The following is a 25,345-nucleotide window of genomic DNA, read 5'->3' on the forward strand; positions in this document are numbered from 1 at the left end:
AGTGCAGAAGGTACGTTGCGACGAGACTCATAAAGGCATAATATTTTTTTAAACACGCTTACGTTGTACTGTGTTTCGTAAAAAAAATGAGGCTAGGATTGAAAGATCACATTGAAGGCGTGTAATTTAAGGCATGTTTGGATTGTGGCCAAAAGTTACCCTGCCAATATTTTGGGCATGGTCAAAACTTTGGCCTTTGTTTGGATGGTTGCCAATTATTTGGCATGCCAATGGCTACTTGCCTAATCTAGTTCAGTTTTCTTGCCAATATTGGCCAACTCATGGGCAACCAAAAGGTCAACCAAAATTTTGGCTAGCCAGATATTTTGTAGGGCAACCATGGGCAAGAACCAAACGTACCCTTAGTCACTGCATTATATTATAAAACGGTTGCAGAAATCGTGTACAGTACCCCAGTATAGAAGGTCTTTCCAGTAGACGATTACAAATCTTTGAGGGCATAAAGTTGACGAGACTTATTGCGGAGTCAAGAGCAGAACTACGAAGTTACAGCTCAGGTCCACTCTTCATCGTCTACCGAGAACAACAATTATTTTGCTCCACAGCACATGCGCCTTAGAGTTGCGTGGCCACAGCTACCCTAAGTACTTTGCGAAGAGTGACCTGGAGATCGCCAAAGCATCACCCGTGGCTTTTACAGGGTACAGATCCTTTGCTGACTGCCATTCGTTAGAGTACGAGATCCAGTCTCGCCTCCATTCCTCCAGTTGGAAACTCCGGTCCTCTTGCAGGCTTCTCGACAAACAGGCGAAGTATTTCGACGCCCTTGGAAGGTAGTAGCTCTTCAGCAGCCCACTCCAGAATTTATTGGCTGCGGCAATGGGGATTTGAAAGACAAAGTGTGCAGTTAGTAACGCAGAAGTGGACCGTCACATTTGTATGGATAGCCGGAGTCGTCTGCTTCAAAAGTAAAGTACTATGAATTACCGTAGTCGTGTAGTTTGCTCTGCTTGGTCTTCGTTAAGTCATACCACATTGTCACCTGTGTTCTAGCATTCCACTCGTACTGATAAAATAGTTTGATTTAGTCCATAATAAGAGAAAGGATTGATCCAGACCATGATAAGATAAAAAGATTGATTTTCAGGATCTAGACGATAGATAAATTGTGTGAAAGAAACCCCACCTGAGTACGTTCATCTTCAGTCATGGCAAGGCTTTTCGCACTTTCCAACCAAGAGCCCAGCAGGAAATTATCATCCGAAGCTAGTAGTGTATCAATATCCACAATGAGTTCGAGAAATTTCTTTGTGTGAAAGTTTAAATCACTCAAATCCTTCTTTTGGTAAGAATCCAAAGCATCAAGGTACACTTTATTTGCTAATTTTGACAGTGCCTGCCTTGTCTGATCAACAAGGTCGTATCTGAGATAGCAGTTACAGTTAATACTTATCAGTTAGAGTGAGATCATGGCGACACAGAAGTTATCTTATTTAGTAAGCACTCGAGAAGCATAACCGGAACTGTAACATGTAGCTATTTGTTTTTTTTTTTTTTTTGACGTTTTCAACTGGGTAGCTACATTGTGCGGACCGCACATGCACAACCGAAGTCATGTGTTGGTATGTGTTGGTATGTAGCTATTTGTTGTTAAAGAGTATATTCAAGTTTTTGTGTGTGGCTTGCTCTATTTTATCAAAGCCCTACTTGTGCCTTGAATCATTTGATATGACTCAAAAGTCAAAACAAGCTAAAGCATGGACGCAAGCAAGCTATGGAAAATGTGTATGAGATCAAACTGGAAGAAACCAACACAACCGTAAAAAAGGCAGGAACAAATGGCACATCGTCTCTTTTACTGGGGTTGACAGATAGAACTTTGGATCCTGCGAGGGCATAACAAAAGTACTTTCGTAATATCGTATGGTTCAACTTAATTCTGGTACAACATTCACGAAAACCTTCTTTGCCACTTGTTAGCAACTCTCCCAGGAATGAACTAAATTTTACCCCTGTTTCGTGCATATAGTTGATATGATGTACATGAATCCAGATGAACAGACCAAATGCCACAACATTTAATAATTTCCGAAAGAGTTGAACAAGAAGTTTAAAGGATCATGCCATCGGAATAAGGATACATGCCATCCGTACACTTGAAGAATCAATGATTAGGATGAGACGTACCTAAACGTGAGACTTTTTGAAAGATCATTGCCTGCATTAATAAATAGTTCAAGGGCTTTGATGGCCTCCTTCGTAGAATACCATAAATGTGGTTGTGGTAGGCTTGCAGAGACCTCACTTAAGATGAACCTTGGATGTTTCCTCACAATTGAGATACTTCTTCGTTTCGAAAACTGGGAGCTGAAAGAACTTGGACTCATGTCTGGGAATTCAACAATGTAGTCCCTATTATGATCCTGCAATTAACATATGAAAAGGATATATGAATATGTCAGAAAGCACTGTATGATTGCAACAAAGTAGCATCTGTATGAAATCTAACCGCAATTCCATCTGTGCAATTGTATATCGTATGATACAGGATTCCCCAAGCTTTCTGTATTTTGACATTTGATTGACCGTATCGTCTATAGGAGTATGTTTTTAACCAATCCTGGACGGTAGGCATATATTAGATGGTAATAAAAAACTTCAGCAAATGGAAATATAGACAGAATCAAAGCAGCAGCAAAGCTGGCAACAAGTTTCCATAAAAGAAAAGATATGGACACTATAACACTGAAATGTACAACAGTTTGTACCTCATTCACCGCATGTTCACATGAATGAGAAAAAGATTTCTACCAAGGAATAACTAACAATCAAACAACAATTTGATGTTCTTTGTAGAACTTTTCTTTTATAACACCAGCTGTCAACATTGACCTTGTAGATATAAAAATATCAATAAATCTCATGGTTTTACTGAAATTAAGAACATAAGGAAACCCTTAGCAAAAGCTAACTTCAGACCAGATTAATTATAACTTAATCTTTCAAGTTAAAACCTTATGAATTAACACATGAATTCACATTAACCCTCTACTCTATAAAGTTAAAAGCTTTGTCTAGAACGATACATAAGAGTAAATCATTATTTACTACACACCAGGGACCATGCGTATTTCTAATGCTTACCTCAACTTTAACCTTTTGACTACGGAATGCCATTTCAGACATAAGATCAAAAACAACTGGATTATGCTCTATTCCCTCCATGCACATGCCAACACCAACCTAAATAAGAGAAAGGGTTAAATGTAAGTACCCCCATCAGAAATAACAATAAAATGTGCTTTTCTAGGGAAAGAGCAAAGGAGACTCCTACTGTTAGTAAATATACATAAGATAGGAAAGTAAAATGTACCATTGTTGAATTGTCGCTTGTGCGTGCATCAATAGGGCCAGATGAAATTGAATCTAGTACTCCATACATTTCAATATTACCACCAAAGTTGTGCAACATGCACCTATTTTAAGCAACATTCATTAGTTCACTACTTAACTTGGTTGGCACAATGTATTCTTGAGAGAGAGAGAGAGAGAGAGAGAGAGAGGGACATACCAGATGTACGGTACACCATAGAATTGAGAGGACATTTGCCATACGGGCTTGACATCGGCAAATAAATCAAGGACCATCATCTTACCAATTGGAACAGAATGAAGTAGTGCCTGCAAGGAAAACAAGCAAACACTATCAACATGTGCGTGTTTTTTTCCCATTGATGTGCATACAGATGTCCAAATTACTATTTACACGATTTTTCTACTTTGCTTTCATTGGAGCTTATGTATGTATACACTTTTCTGCTGCAAGTTACAACTAAGGTATGCATTAACCCTTATTTTACAAGTAACCCCATTTCTGTCAGTGCTCAAGATACATAAAATCAAAGCCAACTTACTTTCGTTTGAGGCTCCTTCCAGAAAGCAGCACTTGAGTAGAATAACCAACCCTGAATGAAGTAAAGGAGATTTGGAGATTATAGTACTCTTTCAAATTAGACAATTTTGTGCTCATGAAAATCATGTCTGTTATGAAGTGCAAACTGTGGCTTGGAGTAAGTGACTTTTCACTCGTCAATCATAGGACAGCATTTAACATGACTTTGTTTTAAGTTTTCTACAAACTGGGACATGGGATTAAGCACGGTGCTTGTGGGGCAAGTGTTCCGGGGCAAGTGCTCTGTACTTTAACTTGATAACAAATTTATGAGGTATCCTCTTAATTTATAGAGTCTCCGTAACAAACACAGCTAAGAGATAAAGGCAAACAATAGCACAAATATATGGTAAGGGAAGTATATAAAGAGAAAGGGAAACAACTAATTGGTTGTTCCACAATCTTGCAGCACGGACGCTGGCGCCTATAGGATTGGCCGCAAAAGTCGTCCATAACACCCAATCGACACAACTTACTTCTACATTAAGGACTTATTGCTGTCGTAAGAGAATCAAACACATAGTTTTTTACACTCTTGAATGTCAAAGAAGAGTGCAAGCGCACCTGCATTAACCACACTGCATCCTTGTTACCTCTTGACATGGCTTCATAAATAGCAGAACCAAGTGATGAAATATATGCCGGTTCATTTGTCGGTGGTGTATTCTCATTGAATGTGTCACTGAAAGCAAACAACTCTGATTGTAAACTATGCAAAGTTGCACCTGCTATATAAACTAAAAAGCCAAATCAAGTAAGGAACATAAACGCCATATATAAATAGAATGCCACACAGGTGAACATGTTATGTTAATAAATGTCAGACATATTGAACCAAAAATGAATGTGTTGCTGGACTGACCGATGGTAAAATGTTCTCATGTTTTAATCTCGAAATGCTATGCCCTAAAAATTTGATGGAGGGAGTAGTATATTGTATCTGAACCGTGTAATCCAACAAGCAACAACAAAATATAATCATGCAGCACACTGTCAAAATATCTCAGAGAAGCAGATTAGGAAGAATTACCAATTGTAAATGCTGGTGATGTCACCATATTCTGCATGTATCCAAAAGATGAACCATAAGAACTCCATGTACAGGTTGAAAACATACATAAAATGTGCGCTTTAGTTAGTTGATTCAGCAGTTTTATGAAGCTACAGGGGAAACAGTTGTATTAAATTGGACCAAATCAACTCCGGTGTCTTTCCATCGAAAGAAATGCAAACCCTTTATTTGTTGCTTGATAAAAGCCTGTCCCACATCAATAAATAATGCATCGGAAGGATCAAGAATATAAGTGCAGCACCACCTAGGATCAGCATCAACAGTGTTCCTGAAGAAGAGGAATGTGAGTCAACTAATAATTTGTTCCACAAAATCTGACACAATACTGCCAGCACATGCTGACTTGATAGTTCTAGTCTTCTGGATCTTTAGAATGCTGATTTGCGGTAAGTTCTTTTTTTTGCCCTTTCTTTGAAAAATAAGGATATAACAGTCATATAACTCCAAGCTATTTTTGAGGCAAAGTTGCCCCTTAACTAAGCATCTTTTTTTTTGAGCTGAAAACTGTAGGGGAGGCCCCGACAGTAAATTTTATTAAAAGAGAACAATATGTACAAAATTGAGGGAAGGAATGTACAAAAGGGCTTAGCCCAGGGCATAGCCCAAAGGAGCTACAGAGCGTCTAACCAGGCTAAAAGGGGGGATTTGAGGTCATCCTTCATTCTGTAAGAAAGAAGGAAGAGGTCCCTTAACAGTCATATAACTCCAAGCTATTTTTGAGGCAAAGTTGCCCCTTAACTAAGCATCTTATGAGGTCCGTAGCCCAAAATAATGGTAACTAAGTCAAATGGAAAGTTCAAGTTTCATAGTTGTTAATTTTTTTAAAAAAAATCTGAAACTTGTTAATCTGTACATGGTTTTTAAGGCGTCCACCTTAGGACGCTTAGGCGATAGAGCGCCCCCCAGCGCCTTACCACTTTCCCCGCTTGAGGCGCTTGGGCGGTAAAGCGCCCCCAGCGCTTTAGGACGCCTTACCGCCTTAAAGACCATGAATCTGTCTCAAATGTTCTAATACTACGTAACATTCTTCAAGTACAACAAATTGAAGGAAAATCCTCTGAGTACAAAATTCCTAGAATATCAGCAGTACATGACAGTGTATATTACCAGTCATCGAGTCTGGTTATGCTGGCAGATGGAAACAACTTTCAAAACACGACTGGTACATTTCCTGAGAACGATGGCAGAACTGAAAATGGTAATGTTGTAAGTATACAATCTAAAGAAAATATTTGGGGAGTTATACCAACAAGATATCAATAGAATAATATATTCATATGTCAATTCAAGCTCAGAAAGCATAATTTAAAACATAGAAGTAGATGGCAATAGTAAAAGAATGTTAAGAAAACTTCAACGATTGAAGGAAAACCAACCTCAGATGGCATGTCAAAGGTAATTGCTGGACTCTAAAAAAACATACCTGGGACCATTCCAAGCTCAATCATACGAGACAATATTTTCTTCTGCATTGCCAATTGTTGATCCAACCAATTTTGTGAAAGTGGTCCACCCCATCTAAGAAATGGTTTAAAAAATTATGAAATGTTTATACCAAACCATCTAATGTACACTATCGGCCGATTCCCATGTACAACACATTCCAAGTGTAACATAAGAATAAAGACACAATGTTTGAAGCAGTGCAATAAGCGTAGGGAATGTGATAGAAATTATTTCAATATTGTCATTCAAAAACACACATGCAACAAGAAAATATTCAAGTAAAACGAAAGAATTTTCAACTAAGTATTCGTGATTATCTAATTTAGCAACATGAAGAGGATTGTCTTGAACTGAAGATCCAAACAATGAACAAAAGAATATTGATTCCAGAATGGTGATGCTATGCTGGTTGCTCGAAAAAAAATAGCACATAAGACCACTAACTATCCTGTTTGAGCTACACCAAAATGCTAACACAGAGACAATACATCCTTATTTATGGCATAATATTGTGATTTATCTAGCAACTTTCAATTAAGTCATCTCTAGTACATTTACTTTTAACTTACGCATGCAAGTTTCCCATTCTAGCCCAAGCAAGGAAAGCTGGTCCGCCGAAAAACTCATGCAAATCACTGTCAGTGACATTAAAACTCTGTAATAGAATTAAATAGTCAACAGGGGCTCAAATGCAACAGTAAGGTTAAAGAGTAAACTGCAGAATAACATCATGGTTAATCCCACTATGACATGGAAGGGAAAAAATAAAAATAGTGGTCTTAACAAAAGACAAATTTTAGGTTTGTTATGTTTGAAGGTTCCAAACTGGTCAGCAACTGCCAACCGTAAGAATTGTGTTGAGTAGCTACAATATGTATATATAAGTTTTCTAACTTTTGCACAAAATTTGATGTAAGATTATATATAAAAAGAATGAATGCTGGCACTCATCAAGCTGCCATGCCAATTCCCAAATAGAGCGGCAGACACTAAATAAAGGTAAATGATTACCCAATTTACTATTCTTCTGCAGGAGCATTTAATTCTAATTGTAATTCTGGCATTGTAGACACAAGGGAAAAAAGGCACCGCTTATTGGACTGACCAGCTTAAATGACCAATTTACCAACAGAATTGGGCGAGGGCCAGACCCAGTCAGAAAGCCTGAATGTTCATGAGTTTTTAATTGGTCCAACTTTCGCTCAGATTTAATCATAGAGCACATCATCAAAATTATGCTGAAAGTACTAGAGACAACGGACTAGTTGAATCATGTAACAAAAGCAAGCTCCGAATTTTGAGAAAACATTTCAGAGTTATAGGTGCCCATCACACTACCTTAAAAACCTTTTGCCAATTAGCTTCCTGTCCAGTAAATGCTAAAGGCAAGTTAATTCCTTGAAGTGCCATCCAGTCAATTTCTTTTTCCCATCTTCTCCAATCCCACCACGCAAAGGAGTCTATAGAGATACTACAGGAATTTCATCAGAAAAGAACGTTGGAATCCAACAAAGAATGGAAACTGGCAAGATTTCATATATATAGTTCTAAATTATGAAATGCATATATATGGAAAAAAATGTAGCAACATAAACTTCTTAGAACATAACTGTACTAGACCAAATAATTTGCCATGTGTGGCTGGCTGGCTGCATTGTCAGATATAATTCTGTTGCTTTCTGCATCAAAGCAAACAACCATGATAGTAGAAACTGAACAGTGCATTTAGTTTCCAGTACCCCTAAAAGATCAAGGAATGAATCTGGCAACAAAGGGAGTAATTCATTAGAGCAGCATGTGATGAAATAGATCAGTATATCAACAGGAGAGGTCTATGTATAATGAAGGACTTGAACCTGGCTGTTCAAGACATGAGAACAAAATAGACTTTATGAGAGCTGGAGAAAAAACTAAACCGTGAAAGAACTCACAGCTGGAGGTGACCACATTCTGATAGTAGTTCCATGGAACCGGGCGCTCAATCTTCACTCCTGTCCCCTTTACTCGTGGCAGAGACCCAGGCGGAGGGACTGACGCCAGTTGTGCACCACCAGTCTTGTCCCAAGAAATGTGCACCCCACACCAGTATTTGAGGTACCAATGGAGTCCAGATGCAAGCTCGACAGCAGTGGTACCCTGGATCCTGGACACCATGAAGAGATGATTGCATTCACCTTTAGTTTCTTGCCATAGAACCATTAGCAGTTTGAAATTTTAGTAGGTGCATCCTAACGAATTTTCACTCCATTCATCTCTCCATGCTCTGCTCAGTTGAACACACTTTGACCATTCTTTTTTTAGGGAAATGCTTTGAAATTTGACCAATACTTGATCAAGCCGCACATTGCTATTAAGCTCATCATAACATCACATTAAAGGTTCAAGGACCTATTTTTTAATTTTTATTACTTTTGGTTTTCTTTTGTACTGCTGTTGATGACTATTAATAGATCGGCAGTCCTTTTCGAAAAAGAAACGAAAAGAAGGTAAATCACACACGCAATAGTGTCAAGGTGGAGACCATTTCGAAACCACCCTAACCTAATCCTAGACAATCACAATCACAACCACTAACTATATCCACTTATTTTCTCAAAATCTGGAAAGTGCAAAGCAGGCAAACGATTCTGTGCACGCAAAAAGAGATGAAGAGAAGCGTACAGAATTTCTGCCCCGTCTTTGCCCGAGCCATCTACATTGCTTATCTTGAAGCAGCTGGATTCGCCACAGACGCCGCCCTGGAGCGACGAGAACAAAACAAATGCTGGTTTATATGTAATCCAAGTAGTCCTAGTGGAGACAGTGAGGTTTCGTCTCCGGAGTTGGCGAGCTCAAGGCCTCAAACCTTGGGGTCGATCTGGAACCGGAAGCTGAGGGCATGGGAGGGGAGGAGCCTGCGGAGTAACCCGGCGGCCGCCCCCTCCTGCGTCACCGGCGACGCGGCCCTGCGGCCGGCCGCCGCGCGGAGCGCTTCCCACGTGGCGGGGCCTGCCGCCACCGCCGCCGTCGGCGACGGGAGGAGGAAGAGGAGCAGAAGGAGAGACGGAAGCGGGGGCGGCCTCATGGCGAATCCGGCTGGTGGCTTGGCGGTGCTCCGGCTCGGTTCCTTGCAGTTGCAGAGCCCAGGCAGAAGCAGGAAATCTGGGAGGATGATCGCGTCACACTGAGTAATGGAAAGCAGGAAAGCAGAGTGAATTGAGTAATGGAGTGGGGGCGGCAATCTGCGGTTCTGCCCAATGTTTAGACGGAAAGTCCTTTTCTTTCCAATGCTCTCTATATTTAAGAAATACTAAAATTTATGAAAAAACATCCTAAAAGAAGCTAATATTGTGTTCTACAAACGTTCAAAATCCCAAATCAAAATGTTTTGTATTCCGAGCTACATAAAAATGAAAAAGTCTGATTTTTGGGAGATTTGAAATCACATCCACACTTTTATCTTTTTGTATTGTATAGCAAAAATGTACATTATTTCCAATTAATAGTTTACATGTTTTTTTGACAGAATAGTTTACATGTTTGTGAGATACTTTATTAGATACATCCTGATTTTTTTCAGAATTTAACTAATCTTTTTTCTGAAACTCTAACATAAAATAAACAGATACGTAAAAAATTCAGATTTTGATCATTTTGCACGGCGCTAGCCTGGGGAAGGGGTGAAGCTTGGGTACAGCATCATGGTATGCATGGCGCCGTTACTTATTTAAATTTTTGGCGTCATGCTACTCATGACGTCGTGATTTATGTTAATTTTTGGCTATGCAAAAGGGTTAAATCTGAAGAGAAATAGTTCAATTCATTTTGTGCTGAAGTTTCTTTAAAAAATGATTAAATCTGTGCAATTTGATGTGGAGGTTAGTGTAGAGGCTGCAGGGCGAGTTATTCCCGCCAAGGAGATTAAATGATTGACTTTGGGTGACTTTAAGTCACGACTCTAATGATTGGCTCTAGTATGTAGGATTACAAAGTCAGCCAATTTGTGTCCATTTTCCTGGCATTAGAGAAGATAGCCAAAGTATGATACGTTAGAGAAATGGTCGGAGCACAAGTAAATTGTTGCGGTTTGGTGAGGGCGATGGCCGGGCACAATGTAGTGACCATCGATATAGCCGGTAAAACTGGGTACTATTGTGGGTGGGTGACTTCAGGTTGAAGAAAAAGAGAGAAACTCTAAGAATGAGACAACTATGTTTCTATGCAAATAAGACGGTGGAAGCTTGTAGTTAGGCATAGGAGAGATGTTGCGACCATGAACCAAAAAAAATACTCTCTCCGATTCATAACAAGTGTCAATGGTTTTAGTTCAACTTTAAACTAAAACCACGCCACTTATCATGAATTGGGGGAGTACTTGATGGTTGTCATGCCAGCAAACAAGTCTAGGTCCCATTTGGGAGCTTGGTTTTTATGAAGTATTCTGGAAATATTTCAGTTTCTAAAAACAATAGTGTTGAATACTTCAAGCTCTTTGAGCCAAAGAATGCAATGGTTTTGGAAACCAAAGTATCACCAAAATTGTAGTTTATTTGACATATTAGAAATTTCACCCTGCCCAATAAGATCATGTGTTGTTCTCCAACGGCTGGGATGTTCTCTTCCCGACACCCACCATCAAGCCATCACATCTGCGTTCTCTGATCATGCACCCCTTATACTTCAGGGTTCGGTTACATCACCCAATAAGCCTTCCTTCACATTAGAGGGATTTTGGTTTCGCATGCAGGATTTCAAGGAAACCATCTCTGAAATGTGTAACTAGCATGTTCAAGCCATCGACCCCATTCATCGCGTCCACATCAAGCTCTCCAGGACGTCGAAGGCGCTCAAGAGGTGGCAAAGGCAGTGCGTTGGAGAACTTAGGATTTAGATAGCCGCGTCATAGAAAATTTATGGTGTTTGGATCAAGCTGAGGAACCTCAACCCCTTTTAAATGAAGAGAGAGCACTCAGCTGCTAGTGCCTATCTGGGTCTACTTATCATACAGAATGTCAAGTTGCACCAAAGATCAAGGATGAACGATCATCGAAGAAAGGTCTACATCCGATCCCTAATCACTACCACGGGCACATCAATCACCACATACGAGAAATGTGAGGTTATGTGACACTTCAAAGAGAAACTTGGCACTAAGGACACGAGGCAGCTCAGTCTGGGCTAGGAGGGTCTTGACTATGTTCCTATAGACCTGTCCGACCTAGACGACCCCTTTGAAGACCAGGCAATTAAGGAGGTTGTGTTTCCCTTCCCTCGGCAAAGTCGATGGCTTCATCCGTGCTTTCTTCAAATCTTGCTGGGATTGCGGTGATCACTCACATGTCCATGCATGCTTCAGGGCGGTTGTGTTAGCTTGGTAAACTCCGCAAACATCATTCTCATCCACAAGAAGTCGGATGCTACGAGAGCAGGCGATTACATGCCTATCAGCCACATACACAACTTATCAAAGATGTTCTCCAAACTTCCGACAAACCGTCTAGCACCTATCCTCCCAGATATCGTCTCAAAGTGCTAGAGTGCCTTCGTGAAAAGGATAAGCTTCCATGACAACTTCATGCACATACATAATCTCATAAAGGAGTTGCACTCCTCTAAAGTGATGGGGTTCGCAGCAGAAAACAAAAAAATCAAACTAGCGCATCCCGTCCAGATCTATCTAAGAGTAATGCTGTAACGGAGATAGTTTTGGTGACGTACCCTCGTATACCGAACGCAGTTATCATTCTGCTAGAACGTGGATGATATAGTCGTACTCGTCGCTGACCTCAGGGTCGAGTTCAATCCTCCTCGTACGACGTCCAGTGCCGCAAGTGCTGAACCTCATAGTTTCGCACACACACGATGCTCAACGATGACTCTCGGTTTTCCGATCCACCAAAGGTTGTGGAAATAGATCTTATGGATCTGAATCCCAGCAGCGCAACAGCGTACTGGGGTGGAGTTGACTCCCTCCCTCCATGTGCAACTCTTCGAGGAACCGCACGGGAGAGAGAGAGAGGGAGAGAGAGGGAGAGAGAGAGAGGGAGAGAGAGGGAGAGAGAGAGAGGGAGAGAGAGAGAGAGAAAACACATCATATTCTAACTTTTTCTTTCTTTCATGATGCCCTAATCCTTTTCATCTTCTCCTTGTTTAAATCACCCAGTTCTAGGAGATCAAACACATCATATTCTAACTTTTTCTTTCTTTCTCAAGGGCCTGTTTTTCTTCCCTCGAGGCCTCTTTTTCTCCCTCCCACTCCTTCTACCTAGTCCTTAAGACTTGTGCTTGCGTTCTGTGCACATTCTTCAACATAGCTACCTGATTCTTCTTGGGCTCAGTTGTGAACAAACTAAAGTTTAGTACTACAATACAATCATATAATCATCGGCATGAACATGTATAGTCAGGCCTCATGAAACATAGCACAGACAAATGAATGATATGTTTGATCAAAACCTATTGCATGATCAAATAATGGACTTCGATCATGGCATTAGGTTCTGAATAAACATCTCTCCAGATGCTTAGCACTAGCGTCTAATCATCGGCATGAATAGGAAAATGCCCCCAATCTGCCTACAAATCAACCTAAAACCAGATCTGAACTTAACAGCAAGATCACTGCCGAGGAAACCAAGTAAGTGAACACCGATCTACCTATTTGAAGCAACTATTCATGCTAGAAAAGAAAGAACAACTGAATGTAACCGCCACATCAAGCAGTTGACGCTAACTACACAGATTTACCATGCATGCCGAAATAAGCCTACATCGTACATCGCAAAACCACACATCTATGAACATTCAAACCTAAAAGCTTGGATTTGAGTCTTACCGCCATTGATGTCCTTGCCGAGCAAAGCTAGAACAGGAGAAGAAGGGGTCCATGTACGCGAGGAAGAAATATTTGCTTGATGGCGTCCGCGTATGCCGGCTCTTTAATTGTCCTCGCACTGGTCTTTGATCTACCAGCGGTAGTAGAACCACCGGTGGCGAGCGGAGAGAGAAGGGAGAGGAGAGGACGAATGAGAACGGGCGAGAGTGAGAGGGGAGAGGGGGCGGTGAGGGGATTTATGGCGCGCTTTCTCGAGGCGTCGCGGCGTCTCCCGCTTTTCCCGACGCGTGAAACATTCCCCCCCCCCTCGCGCTCGCCAGTGCCTGGCCGCGGAGAAACGGCCGAATCGAGCATTCTTGACGGGCCATGCTTTAACATCTGGGCTGCTTTGAGAACCGTGTTGTGCAAAAAATCTTTTTCATTGTGTCCTACCAAACGTCCGTTTTTTAACCTAAATCATGCAAGAAAGACCTTCGCAAGCAACCAATCAGGCCCCTGATGGGCACACGAGTCTCGACGTATGCGACTTCTCTGCACCTGTAAATGAGAAGGTGAGCAATTTTGGTGGCTAGGATCGAAACATCACATTGAAGGCGTGCAATTTAGTCACTGCATTATTATAATTATAAAACCGTTGCAGAGATCGTGTATAGTACCCCAGTGTAGAAGGTCTTTCCAGTAGAACATTACAAATGTTTGGGGGCATGAAGTTGACCAGTCTAAGTGCGGAGTCAAGAGCAGAACTGCGAAGTTACAACTCAGGCCCATTCTTCATCATCTAACGAGAACAACAATTATTTTGCTCCACAACAAAATACATGCGCCTTAGAGTTGCGTGGCCACAGCTACCCGAAGTACTTTGTGAAGAGTGACCTGGAGATCGCCAAAGCATCACCCGTGTATTTTACAGGGTACATATCCTTCGCTGACTGCCATTCATTAGAATACGAGATCCAGTCTCGCCTCCATTCCTCCAGTTGGAAACTCCGGTTCTCTTGCAGGCTTCTCGACAAGCGGGCGAAGTATTTCGATGCCCTTGGAAGGTAGTAGCTCTTCAGCAGCCCACTCCAGAATTTATTGGCTGGCAGTGAGCATTTGGGGATCAAAGCGTCAGTTAGTAACACAGAGGTGGACTGTCACATTTGTATGGATAGCCGGAGTCGTCTAATTCAAAAGTAAAGTACAGTACTATGAATTGTCTAATTCAAAAGTAAAGTACAGTACTATGAATTACCGTAGTCGTGTAGTTTGCTCTGCTCGGTCTTCGTGACATCATACCACATTGTCACCTGTGTTCTAGCATTCCATTCGTACTGATAAAATAGTTTGATTCAGTCCATAATAAGAGAAGGATTGATCCAGTCCATGATAAAAGAAAAAAAGATTGATTTCCAGGATCTAGACGCTAGATAAATTGTGTGAAAGAAACCCAACCTGTGTGCGTTCATCTTCAGTCATACCAAGGCTTTTTGCACTTTCCAACCAAGGGCCCAGCAGGAAATTATCATCGGAAGCTAGTAGTGTATCAATATCCACAATGAGTTCGAGAAATTTCTTTGTATGGAAGTTCAAACCACTTGAATCCTTCATTTGGTAAGAGTTCATAGCATCAAGGTACACTTTATTTGCTAATTTTGACAGCGCCTGCCTTGTCTGATCAACAAGGTCGTACCTGAGATAACAGTTACAATTAATACTTATCAGTTAGAAGGAGATCATGGCGACACAGAAGTTATCTTATTTAGTAAGGAGTCGAGAACCATGACCATAACTGTACCATGTAGCTATTTCTTGTTAAAGACTACTATATTCAAGTTTTTGTGTCTCTATTTTTATTGAAGCCCCACTTGTGCCTTGATCATTTGATATGCATCAGAACAAGCTAAAGCATGGACGCAAGCAAGCTATGGAAAACGTGTATGATATCAAATAGCAAGGAACCAATACAACGGTGAAAAGGCAGGAACAAATGGCACGTTTCTTTTACTGGGGTGGAGAGGTAGAATTTTGGACACCGTAAGGGCATAACAAAAGTACTTTCGAAATATCGTATGGTTCCAGTTAATTCTGGTAACCCTATGTGATGGGAACACCATTTAGTAAACTTCTTTGTCACTTGTTAGCCACTCTCCCAGGAATGAACTAAATTTTACCCCTGTTTCGTGCATATAGTTGATATGATCTACATGAATCCAGATGAACAGGCTAAATGCCACAACATTTAATAATTTCCAAGTTGTTTAGAAATCACCAGTTTATTCTTTTATAGAGCTGACAATGGCTCAATTTTTTAAAAAAATTGATACTAGAAGTTTAAAGGATCATGCCCTCAGAATGAGGATACATGCCATCCGTACACTTGAAGAATCAATGATTAGGATGAGACGTACCTAAACGTGAGACTTTTTGAAAGATCATTGCCTGCATTAATAAATAGTTCAAGGGCTTTGACAGCCTCCTTTGTAGAATACCATAGATGTGGTTGTGGCAGGCTTGCAGAGACCTCACTTAAGAAGAACCTTGGATGTTTCCTCGGAGGTGAGATACTTCTTTGTTTCGAAAACTGGGAGCTGAAAGAACTTGGACTCATGTCTGGGAATTCAACAATGTAGTCCTTATTATGATCCTGCAATTAACATATGGAAAAGATATATGAATATGTCAAAAAGCACTGTATGATTGCAACAAAGTAGCATCTGTATGAAATCGAACCGCAATTCCATCTGTGCAATTGTATATCGTATGATACAGGATTCCCCAAGCTTTCTGTATTTCGACATTTGATTGACCATATCGTCTATAGGAGTATGTTTTTAACCAATCCTGGACGGTAGACATAGATTAGAAGGTAATCAAGAACTTCAGCAAATGGGAATATAGACAGAATCAAAGCAGCAGCAAAGCTGGCAAGTTTCAATAAAAGAAAGACTTGGACACTATAACACTGATATGTACAACAGGTTGTCTCTCATTCACCGCATGTTCATATGAACGAGTAAAAGATTTTTACCTAGGAATAACTAATAATTAAATAACAATATGACGTTCTTTGTAAAAAAAAATTATAACACCTGTTAACATTGACCTTGTAGATATAAAAATATCAACAAATTCCATGGTGTTACTGAGACTAAGAACATAAGGAAAGCCTTAGCAGAATCTAGCTCCAGACCATATTAATTATAACTTAGTCTTTCAAGTTAAAACCTTATGCATTAACACACAAATTCACATTAACACTCTACTATATAAAGTTAAAAGCTTTATCTAGAAGGATGACATAAGAGGAGTAAACCATAATTTACGACACACCAGGGACCATGCGTATTTCTAATGCTTACCTCAACTTTAACCTTTTGACTACGGAATGCCATTTCAGACATAAGATCAAAAACAACTGGATTATGCTCTATTCCCTCCATGCACATGCCAACACCAACCTGAATAAGAGAAAGGGTAAACTATAAGTACCCCCATCAGAGAGAACAATAAAATGTGCTTTTCTAGGGAAAAAGCAAAGGAGACTCCTACTGTTAGTAAATATACATAAGGTATGAAAGTAAAGTGTACCATTGTTGAATTGTAGCTTGTACGTGCATCAATAGGGCCGGATGAAATTGAATCTAGTACTCCATACATTTCAATATTACCACCAAAGTTGTGTAACATGCACCTAGTTTAAGCAATACTCATTAGTTTACTACTTAACCTGGTTGATACAATGTATTCTTGAGAGCTAGAGAGTGGGACATACCAGATGTATGGTACACCATAGAATTGAGAGGACATTTGCCATATGGGCTTGACATCGGCAAATAAATCAAGGACCATCATCTTACCAATTGGAACAGAATGAAGTAGTGCCTGCAAGAAAACTAAGCAAATATTATCCACATCTAAAGGATAGGCAGTCGCTTTACATACCGAAACTAACATGTGCGCGTTTTTTCCCATCGATGTGTATACAGATGTGCATATTATTATTTACAAGATTTTCTACTTTGTTTTCATTAGAGCTTAAATGTATGCATACACTTTCCTGCTGCAGATTAAAACTAAGGTATGCATTAACCTTTATTTTACAAGTAACCTCATTTCTGTCAGTGCTCAAGATACATAAAATCAAAGCCAAAATAAGAACTTACTTTCATTTGAGGCTCCTTCCAGAAAGCTGCATCTGAGTAGAATAACCAACCCTGAATGAAGTAAAGGAGATTAGGAGATTACAATACTCTTTTCAAATTAGCCGATTTTGTGCTCATGAAAATCATGTCTTCTATTATAAAGTGCAAACTGTGACTTCGAGTAAGTGACTTTTCACTGGTCAATCATAGGACAACATTTAACATCACTTTGTTTAACTTTTCTATAAACTGGGACATGGGACTATGAACGGGGCTTGTGGGGCAAGTGCTCTGACTTGATAAGTAATGCATGAGGTATCCTCTTAATTTATAGAGTCTCCGTAACAAACATAGTTGAGAGATAAAGGCAAACGATAGCACCAAAATAGGGTAAGGCAAGTAACATTCTTGAATGTCAAAGAAGAGTGCAAGCGCACCTGCATTAACCACACTGCATCCTTGTTACCTCTTGACATTGCTTCATAAATAGCAGAACCAAGTGATGAAATATATGCCGGTTCATTTGTCGGTGGTGTATTCTCATTGAATGTGTCACTGAAAGCAACAACTCTGATTGTAAAGTATGCAAAGTGCACCTGCTGTATAAACTAAAAAGCCAAAGCAAGTAAGGAACATAAATAACATATATAAATAGAATGCCAAACAGGTGAACATGTTAATAAATGTCAGACATATTGGACCAAACATGAATGTGTTGGTGGACTAACTGATGGTAAAATGTTCCCAAGTTTTAATCTCGAAATACTATGGTAGTATATTGTATCCGAACCGTGTAATCCAACAAGAAATAATCATGCAGCACACTGTCAAAAAATATCTCAGGGAAGCAGATTAGGAAGAATTACCAATTGTAGATGCTGGTGATGTCACCATATTCTGCATGTATCCAAAAAGAAGAAAAAACATAAGAACTCCATGCACAGGTTGAAAACATACATAAAATGTGCGTTTTAGTTATTTCATTCAGCAGTTTATGAAGCTACAGGGGAAAGAGTTGCATTAAATTGGACCAAATCAACTCCGGTGAATTTCCACTGAAAGAAATGCAGACCCTTTATTTGTTGCTTGATAAAAGCCTGTCCCACATCAATAAACAATGCATCCGAAGGATCAAGAATATAAGTGCAGCACCACCTAGGATCAGCATCAACAGTGTTCCTGAAGCAGAGGAATGCGAGTCAACTGATAATTTGTTGTGTAAAATCAGACACAATACTGTCAGTACATGCTGATTTGATAGTTCTTCTGGATCTTTAGAATGTAGTGTGAAGTTCATTTTTTTTGCAACAATAAGGATATAACAGTCATAAAACTCCAAGCTATTTTTCAGGCAAAGTTGCCCCTTAACTACGCATATTATGAGAAACTGTGTCCATAGCCCCAAATAATGGCAACTAAGTCAAATGGAAAGGGAAAGTTCATAGTTGTTACAATTTAACAAAACAATTATCTGTCTCAAATGCTCTAATACTACTTAACACTGAAATTACTTTGCAAGAGACATAATGAATGTATCGGCACCAAAGCTGGACTTTTTGTTCCATTGTAACCACATATATTTTCGAGGCGATAACAAAAAATAGCTACAAAAATGACAATTCAGTAACTTCTTCAATTACACAAATTGAAGGAAAATCCTTTGTGTATGGGTAGTGAAAATCCTTTCGTACAACAAACTGAGTACGAAACAAAATTTCTAGAATATCAGCAGCACATGACAGTGTGTATTACCAGTCACCGAGTCTGGTTATGCTGGCAGATGGAAACAACTTTCTAAACACGACTGGTACATTTCCTGAGAACGATGGCAGAACTGAAAATGGTAATGTATTGTAAGTATACAATCTAAAGAAAATATTTAGGGTATTATACCAACAAGATACCAATAGAATAATATATTCTTGAGTCAACTGCAGCTCAGAAAGCATGATTTAAAAATTAGAAGTAGATGGCAAGAATAAAAGTGTGAGCGGACTTCAGTGATAGAAGGAAAACCAACCTCAGATGGCATGTCTAAGGTTTCACTACTTCACTAGCATAAACACTAAATAGGGAAGACAACAAAAGGTGATTGCTGGACTCCAAAAGAAACATACCTGGGACCATTCCAAGCTCAATCATACGAGACAATATTTTCTTCTGCAGTGCCAATTGTTGATCCAACCAATTTTGTGAAAGTGGTCCACCCCATCTAAGAAATGGTTTCAAAAAATTATGAAATGTTATAGCAAACCATCTAATATACACTATCGAATGAATCCCATGTACAACACATTCCAAGTGTAACATACGAATAAAGAGTTAAAGACACTAGGGGAATGTGATATATTATTTCATTATCTGTCATTCAAAAACACACATGCAGCAAGAAAATATTCAAGTAAAACGAAAGCCTTTTCAAGTAAGTATTCATGATTATCTAATTTAGCAACATGAAGAGGATCGTCTTGAACTGAATCCAAACAATGGACAAAAGGATATTGATTTCAGAATGGTGATGCTATGCTGGTTGCTAAAAAAAAACATAATACCACTATTTATCCTGTTTGAGCTAATCACCAAAATGCTAACACAGAGATAATACATCCTTATTTATGTCGTAATATTGTGAATTATCTAAACTTTTGATTAATTCATCTCCACTAAATTTAGTTTTAACTTACGCATGCAAGTTCCCCATTCTAGCCCAAGCAAGGAAAGCTGGTCCGCCGAAAAACTCATCCAAATCATTGTCAGTGACATTAAAACTCTGTAATAGAATTAAATAGTCAACAAGGGCTCAAATGCAACAATAAGATTAAAGAGTAGACTGCAAAATAAGATCATAGTTAATTCCACTATGATATAGAAGGGTAAAAATAAAAATAGTGGTCCTAACAAAAGATAAATTTAAGGTATGTTATGTTTGAAGGTTCCAAACTGGTCAGCAACCGTAAGAATTGTGTTGAGTAGCTACATTATGTACATATAAGTTTTCTATTTTTTGCAGAAAAGTTGCTGTAATATTATATATGAAATGTATGAATGTTGGCACTTATCAAGCTGCTATGACAATTCCCAAATAGAGTGGTAGACACTAAATAAAGGTATAAATGATTATCCAATTTACTATTCTTCTGCAGGAGCATTCAATTCTAATTGTAGTTCCACATTGTAGACACAAGCAAAAAAAAGACAGGCACCACCTATTGGACTGAACCAGCTTAAATGACCAGGCCAGGCCAAGTCAGGAAGCCTGAACGAAGATGAGTTTTTGACTGGTCCAGCTTTCGCTCAGATTTAATCATAGGGCACATCATCAAAATTATGCTGAAAGTACTAGAGACAACGGACTAGTTGAATCATGTAACAAAAGTAAGCTCCGAATTTTGAGAAAAGATTTCAGAGTTATAGGTGCCCATCACACTACCTTAAAAACCTTTTGCCAAATAGCTTCCTGTCCAGTAAATGCTAAAGGCAAGTTAATTCCTTGAAGTGCCATCCAGTCAATTTCTTTTTCCCATCGTCTCCAATCCCACCACACAAAGGAGTCTATAGAGATACTACAGGAGTTTCATCAGAAAAGAACGTTGGAATCCAACAAAGAATGGAAACTGGCTAGATATCATATATATATTTCTAAATAAATTATGAAATACATATATTTGGAAAAAAATGTAGCAACATAGACTTCTTAGAACATAATTGTACTAGACCAAATAATTTGCCATGTGTGGTTGCATTAGCAGATATATTTCTGTTGCTTTCTGCATCAAAACAAACAGCCATGATAGCAGAAACTGAACAGTGCATTTAGTTTCCAGTACCCTAAACGATCAAGAAATCAGCAACAAAGGGAGTAATTCATTAGAGCAGTATGCGATGAAATAGATCAGTAAATCAACAGGAGAGGTCTATGTATATTGAAGGACTTGAACCTGGCTGTTCAAGACACGAGTAAGTATGAACAAAATAGAGATTATGAGAGCTGAAGAAAACTCTAAACCGTGCAAGAAACTCACAGCTGGAGGTGACAACATTCTGATAGTAGTTCCATGGAACCGGGCGCTCGATCTTCACTCCTGTCCCCTTCACTTGTGGCAGAGACCCAGGCGGAGGGACTGACGCCAGTTGTGCACCACCAGTCTTGTCCCACGAAATGTGCACCCCACACCAGTATTTGAGGTACCAATGGAGTCCAGATGCAAGCTCAACGGCAGTAGTACCCTGGATCCTGGACACCATGAAATTTTAGTAGGTGCATCCTAACGAATTTTCACTCCATTCATCTCTCCATGCTCAGTTGAACCAAAGAGTTGAACACACTTTGACCCTTCCTTTCTAGGGAAATGTTTTGAAATTTGACCAACATTTGATTAAGCGCACGTTGCTATTAAGCTCAGCAGAACATCAAATTAAAGGTAAGCCTACAAGATCACAACCACAACCACTAACTGATATATATAGCTCCACTTATTCTCTAAATTTGGAAACTGCAAAGCAGCCAATGATTATGTGCACGCAAAGGAAGAGAGACTAAGAGAAGCGTACATGATTTCTGCTCCGTCTTTGCCCGAGCCATCTACATTGCTTATCTTGAAGCAGCTCGATTCTCCACAGACTCCGCCCTGGAACGACGAAAGCAAAACAAGCGCTGATTATACGAATCAAAGTAGTACCGCTAGTTGACACTCGGACAGCGAGGTCTCGTCTTCCGAGTTGGCGTGCTCCAACCTTGTGGTCGATCTGGAACCGGAAGCTCGGCGCGTGGGAGGGGAGGAGCCTGCGGAGTACCCCGGCGGCTGCCCCCTCCTGCGTCACCGGCGACGCGGCCCTGCGGCCGGCCGCCGCGCGGAGCGCTTCCCACGTGGCGGGACCTGCCGCCGCCGACACCGCCGGCGGCGAGGGGAGGAGGACGAGGAGCAGAAGGAGAGATGGAAGCGGCGGCGGCCTCATGGCGAATCCGGCTGGTGGTTTGGCGGTGCTCCGGCCCGGTTGCTTGCAGAGTCTTGGCCTTGCCGCAGCAGCAGGAGTGAGGAATCTGGCAGGATGATCGCGTCAGACTGACAGCTGGGGCCACGGTTTGGGTTTGGATAAGTAGGAACAGTCCCAGTTGCAGAACAGAGTAATGTAATTTGGACCTTGTGCCCAACGCCAAGGCAGTTGAGATGTCGATGTTTAGAGTGTTTTTTTCCTTCTTTATTTAACTGGTCGATGTTTAGCGTTGGAATCTCGCACTTGGACTGCATTTTGTTACAGTCATTTTCTCCCGATACGCTAAAACTCAGGTGACAAGATTTTGCCAAATTGCAGTATAGCCCATGCCATTAGTTTGTGCTTCGTGAAGACGGCAACGGCACGGCCGAGGACATGTGGCAGGCACGGTGGAACAAGAACAATGAGGTTCATACCGTGAAGGTTGTGAAAATGAACATAACTGGTCTATTTCCCAAAGCTCAATGTAAAATGAAGCAGATTATGTAAAAGTTTCACAATCTGACCCTTTTACACAATGCTCGTCCATGGGAGTCTTGACTCTTTGATGCGGAGAAGACGGGGCATCTAGTATCTTTCAGGATGATTTTCGTTTCCTATTCTAGTCTTGCAAGAGCCGAATAGTGCTTGGGTAGGGTGTTGTGGACTCCTAGTATGCATGACGCCATGACTTATGTCAATTTTCGGCGCCATGCAAGACCATGTCGACATACCCACGGTGTCGCGATTTACTTCAATTTTCGGTCTACCCATTCTTTGATGCAAAAAAGAATCTAAAAAAAACTAATTCATTTTGTCATGAAGTTCCAGAAAAGGGTCAAAATTTTCTATTTTAACGTGGAGGTTAGGGCAGAGGTTGCGGGGTGAGGTATTCTCGCGACCGAGATTAGTTGACTTGGGAATAACCGACGTTGGGTGACTTTGAGTCACTAACTTGTGACCCCTACACTTGATGGGTTCTAGTATGCATGATCACAAAGTCAGTTAATCCATGCCCATTTTCCCAACACTAGAGAAGATAGCCAGCCAAGGTATGACGGGTTAGAGAAATGGTCGGAGCACACATGGATTGTTGTTGTTCGGTGAGGATGAGATGGCGAGGCAAACCGCAATGACCGAAAATAGCTGGTTGGACTAGATACTACTCCACCGTACTAGGGTGGGTGACTTGAGGTTGAAAAAAAAAGAGAAATTTATAAGGTTGGAGAGATGCATCAATGACAAGCCAAAATAAATCACTCCATCCAATCCGTAAAAAATGTTTGAAGTAAAGTTTTGCCATTTATTATGGGACAGAGGGAGTAATACTTTGACTGACATGCTACTCTCAAATTAAAAAGTCCAATGCCTAAAAATCCTTCTTGTTGAACTAATTTGCATGGATGTCTACAAAGTCTGCAGCCCGCGTGAATTTAGTTATAACAAGTATGAATTATTCACCTTGTGAATGACGTTCATAATCAAACTAGTAAAGATTAATATCTACAAATGTGAGCAACAATTACATGACAATATTGTTGGATTGACCAGCACATGGTGTGGAAGCCTTGGGCTACCCCCAAATGCAAGATTTTCACTTGACTTGTGCTCCAAAATAGAGTGTGGACAGCGGATAGGCTCGAGCGCCGTGGATGGAGAAATTGTGGAAATTGTAAGCTTTGCAACCAAACTCAAGAATCCCCCGCCAATCTACTCTTCTCTTGTCGTTTCACAAAAAGAGTTTGGTTTAACATCAAGGAATGGCTTGGACTCATTGATGTCAACCCGGAGATGTGGCATGAAGCTTCATGAGTGGTGGATGTTGAAAGAACATTTCATGATCTCTGAGTTTTGTGTGTTTGTTAACAACACCGGTGACAATTTAACCGTGTGCTAAGTGGTTTACAGTTAGGGAAAAGATACCACGGAAAATCTCGACCCACTCAAAAAGGAAGAAAAGAAAAGAAGGAAGAAGGCTGTCTCCTGGCCGTGGCCGGCACTGCCGGCAACTCCGGGCCGGCACTGCCGGTGTGTACACTCCGGCACTGCCGGCATCTTTGGCCCGGCACTGCCGGCCTATCTGTCGGTCTGCTGTATCAGAAAAGTGGCCGGCACTGCCGGCGTCTCAAGGCCGGCACTGCCGGCGTGGCCGGCACTGCCGGCGTCTCAAGGCCGGCACTGCCGGCGTTTCTTCTCCAACGGGCAGAAAAGTAGGTGGGGTATATATACCCCCCTTCACTTACCTTGGAAGGTTGCTCAAACCCTAAGAACTTCATCCTCCATTGCTGAGCCACCAAGAACACCAAAATCGCCAGATCTCCTCCCTCAACCAACCAAATCACCTGTGCTTTGGAGAATCGAAGGAGAAGACCCCGATCTACATCCTCACCGAAGCGTTCTTCATTTCCCCGTCTTATGCTTGAGGGCCCCCTTGCTAGTGTTCCTCTTTGGATCCCTAGTTGTTGTTGTTGATGTATGCTTGTTGATTTGTTGTGTTGTTACAGATTTGGGAGCCTCCAATTTGGTTGTGGATGTGTGCCCCAAGAACTTTGTAAAGGCCCGGTTTCCGCCTCGAGGAAATCCCTTAGTGGAAGTGGGCTAGGCCTTCGTGGCGTTGCTCACGGGAGATCCGAGTGAAGCCTTCGTGGCTGTTGGTTTGGCTTGCGTAGCAACCACACTCCTCCAAACGTAGACGTACCTTCTTGCAAAGGAAGGGAACTACGGGAATCATCTCCGTGTCATCGCGTGCTCCACTCTCGGTTACCTCTATCCCACTCTATCTTCTATTGCGTTGCTATACCTTGCTTAGTTGATATACTTGTCATATAGGTAAATTCACTTAGTTGCATATCTAGAGAATTTACCTTTGTGTCAAGCCTAAATTGAAAAAGAACTAAAAATTGGTTAGCACCTATTCACCCCCCCTCTAGGTGCGGCATACGATCCTTTCAATTGGTATCGAGCCTCGGCTCTTATTTCGGGCTTAACCGCCTAAGAGTATG

The 25,345-nt window shown here is 40.7% G+C and overlaps 1 protein-coding gene and 1 pseudogene across 2 annotated transcripts; both read right to left on the minus strand.

The window, feature by feature from the left end:
• Positions 1–484: 484 nt before the first annotated feature.
• LOC124695642 lies at positions 485–12,255 on the minus strand (annotated as a pseudogene).
• Positions 12,256–13,846: 1,591 nt separating this feature from the next.
• LOC124702470 (alpha-N-acetylglucosaminidase-like) lies at positions 13,847–22,432 on the minus strand. Of its 2 annotated transcripts, XM_047234609.1 has the most exons (19): positions 22,104–22,432; positions 21,921–21,997; positions 21,392–21,603; positions 20,800–20,921; positions 20,054–20,139; positions 19,487–19,581; positions 19,122–19,203; positions 18,442–18,548; positions 18,236–18,266; positions 17,807–17,924; positions 17,391–17,441; positions 17,000–17,109; positions 16,816–16,918; positions 16,587–16,685; positions 15,958–16,068; positions 15,636–15,871; positions 14,680–14,917; positions 14,480–14,558; positions 13,847–14,326 (listed from the first exon to the last, which is right to left on the minus strand). In XM_047234609.1, exons 1-19 carry the CDS (start codon positions 22,323–22,325, stop codon positions 14,091–14,093), a joined length of 2,415 nt encoding a protein of 804 aa, XP_047090565.1. In that variant the 5' UTR covers positions 22,326–22,432; the 3' UTR covers positions 13,847–14,090. The 2 variants fall into 2 exon arrangements, with proteins under 2 accessions (XP_047090565.1, XP_047090566.1); XM_047234610.1 differs by lacking the exons at positions 21,921–21,997; positions 22,104–22,432 and having other exon boundaries at positions 20,800–20,932; positions 21,392–21,545.
• Positions 22,433–25,345: the final 2,913 nt, after the last annotated feature.

Source organism: Lolium rigidum, chromosome 3 (assembly GCF_022539505.1).
Source record: "Lolium rigidum isolate FL_2022 chromosome 3, APGP_CSIRO_Lrig_0.1, whole genome shotgun sequence".
Lineage (NCBI taxonomy): Eukaryota > Viridiplantae > Streptophyta > Magnoliopsida > Poales > Poaceae > Lolium > Lolium rigidum.

Bases quoted from the DNA above. Each gene is read 5' to 3' on its own strand.
- LOC124702470 (XM_047234609.1), bottom strand. From the start codon at position 22,325: ATGAGGCCGCCGCCGCTTCCATCTCTCCTTCTGCTCCTCGTCCTCCTC. The intron at 21,998-22,103 runs GTTGGAGCACGC...TCGTCGTTCCAG, and splicing joins GGTTCCAGATCGACCACAAG to GGCGGAGTCTGTGGAGAATC. The intron at 18,267-18,441 runs GTCTGCATTTCT...GGATACATGCAG, and splicing joins TATCAAGCAACAAATAAAGG to AATATGGTGACATCACCAGC.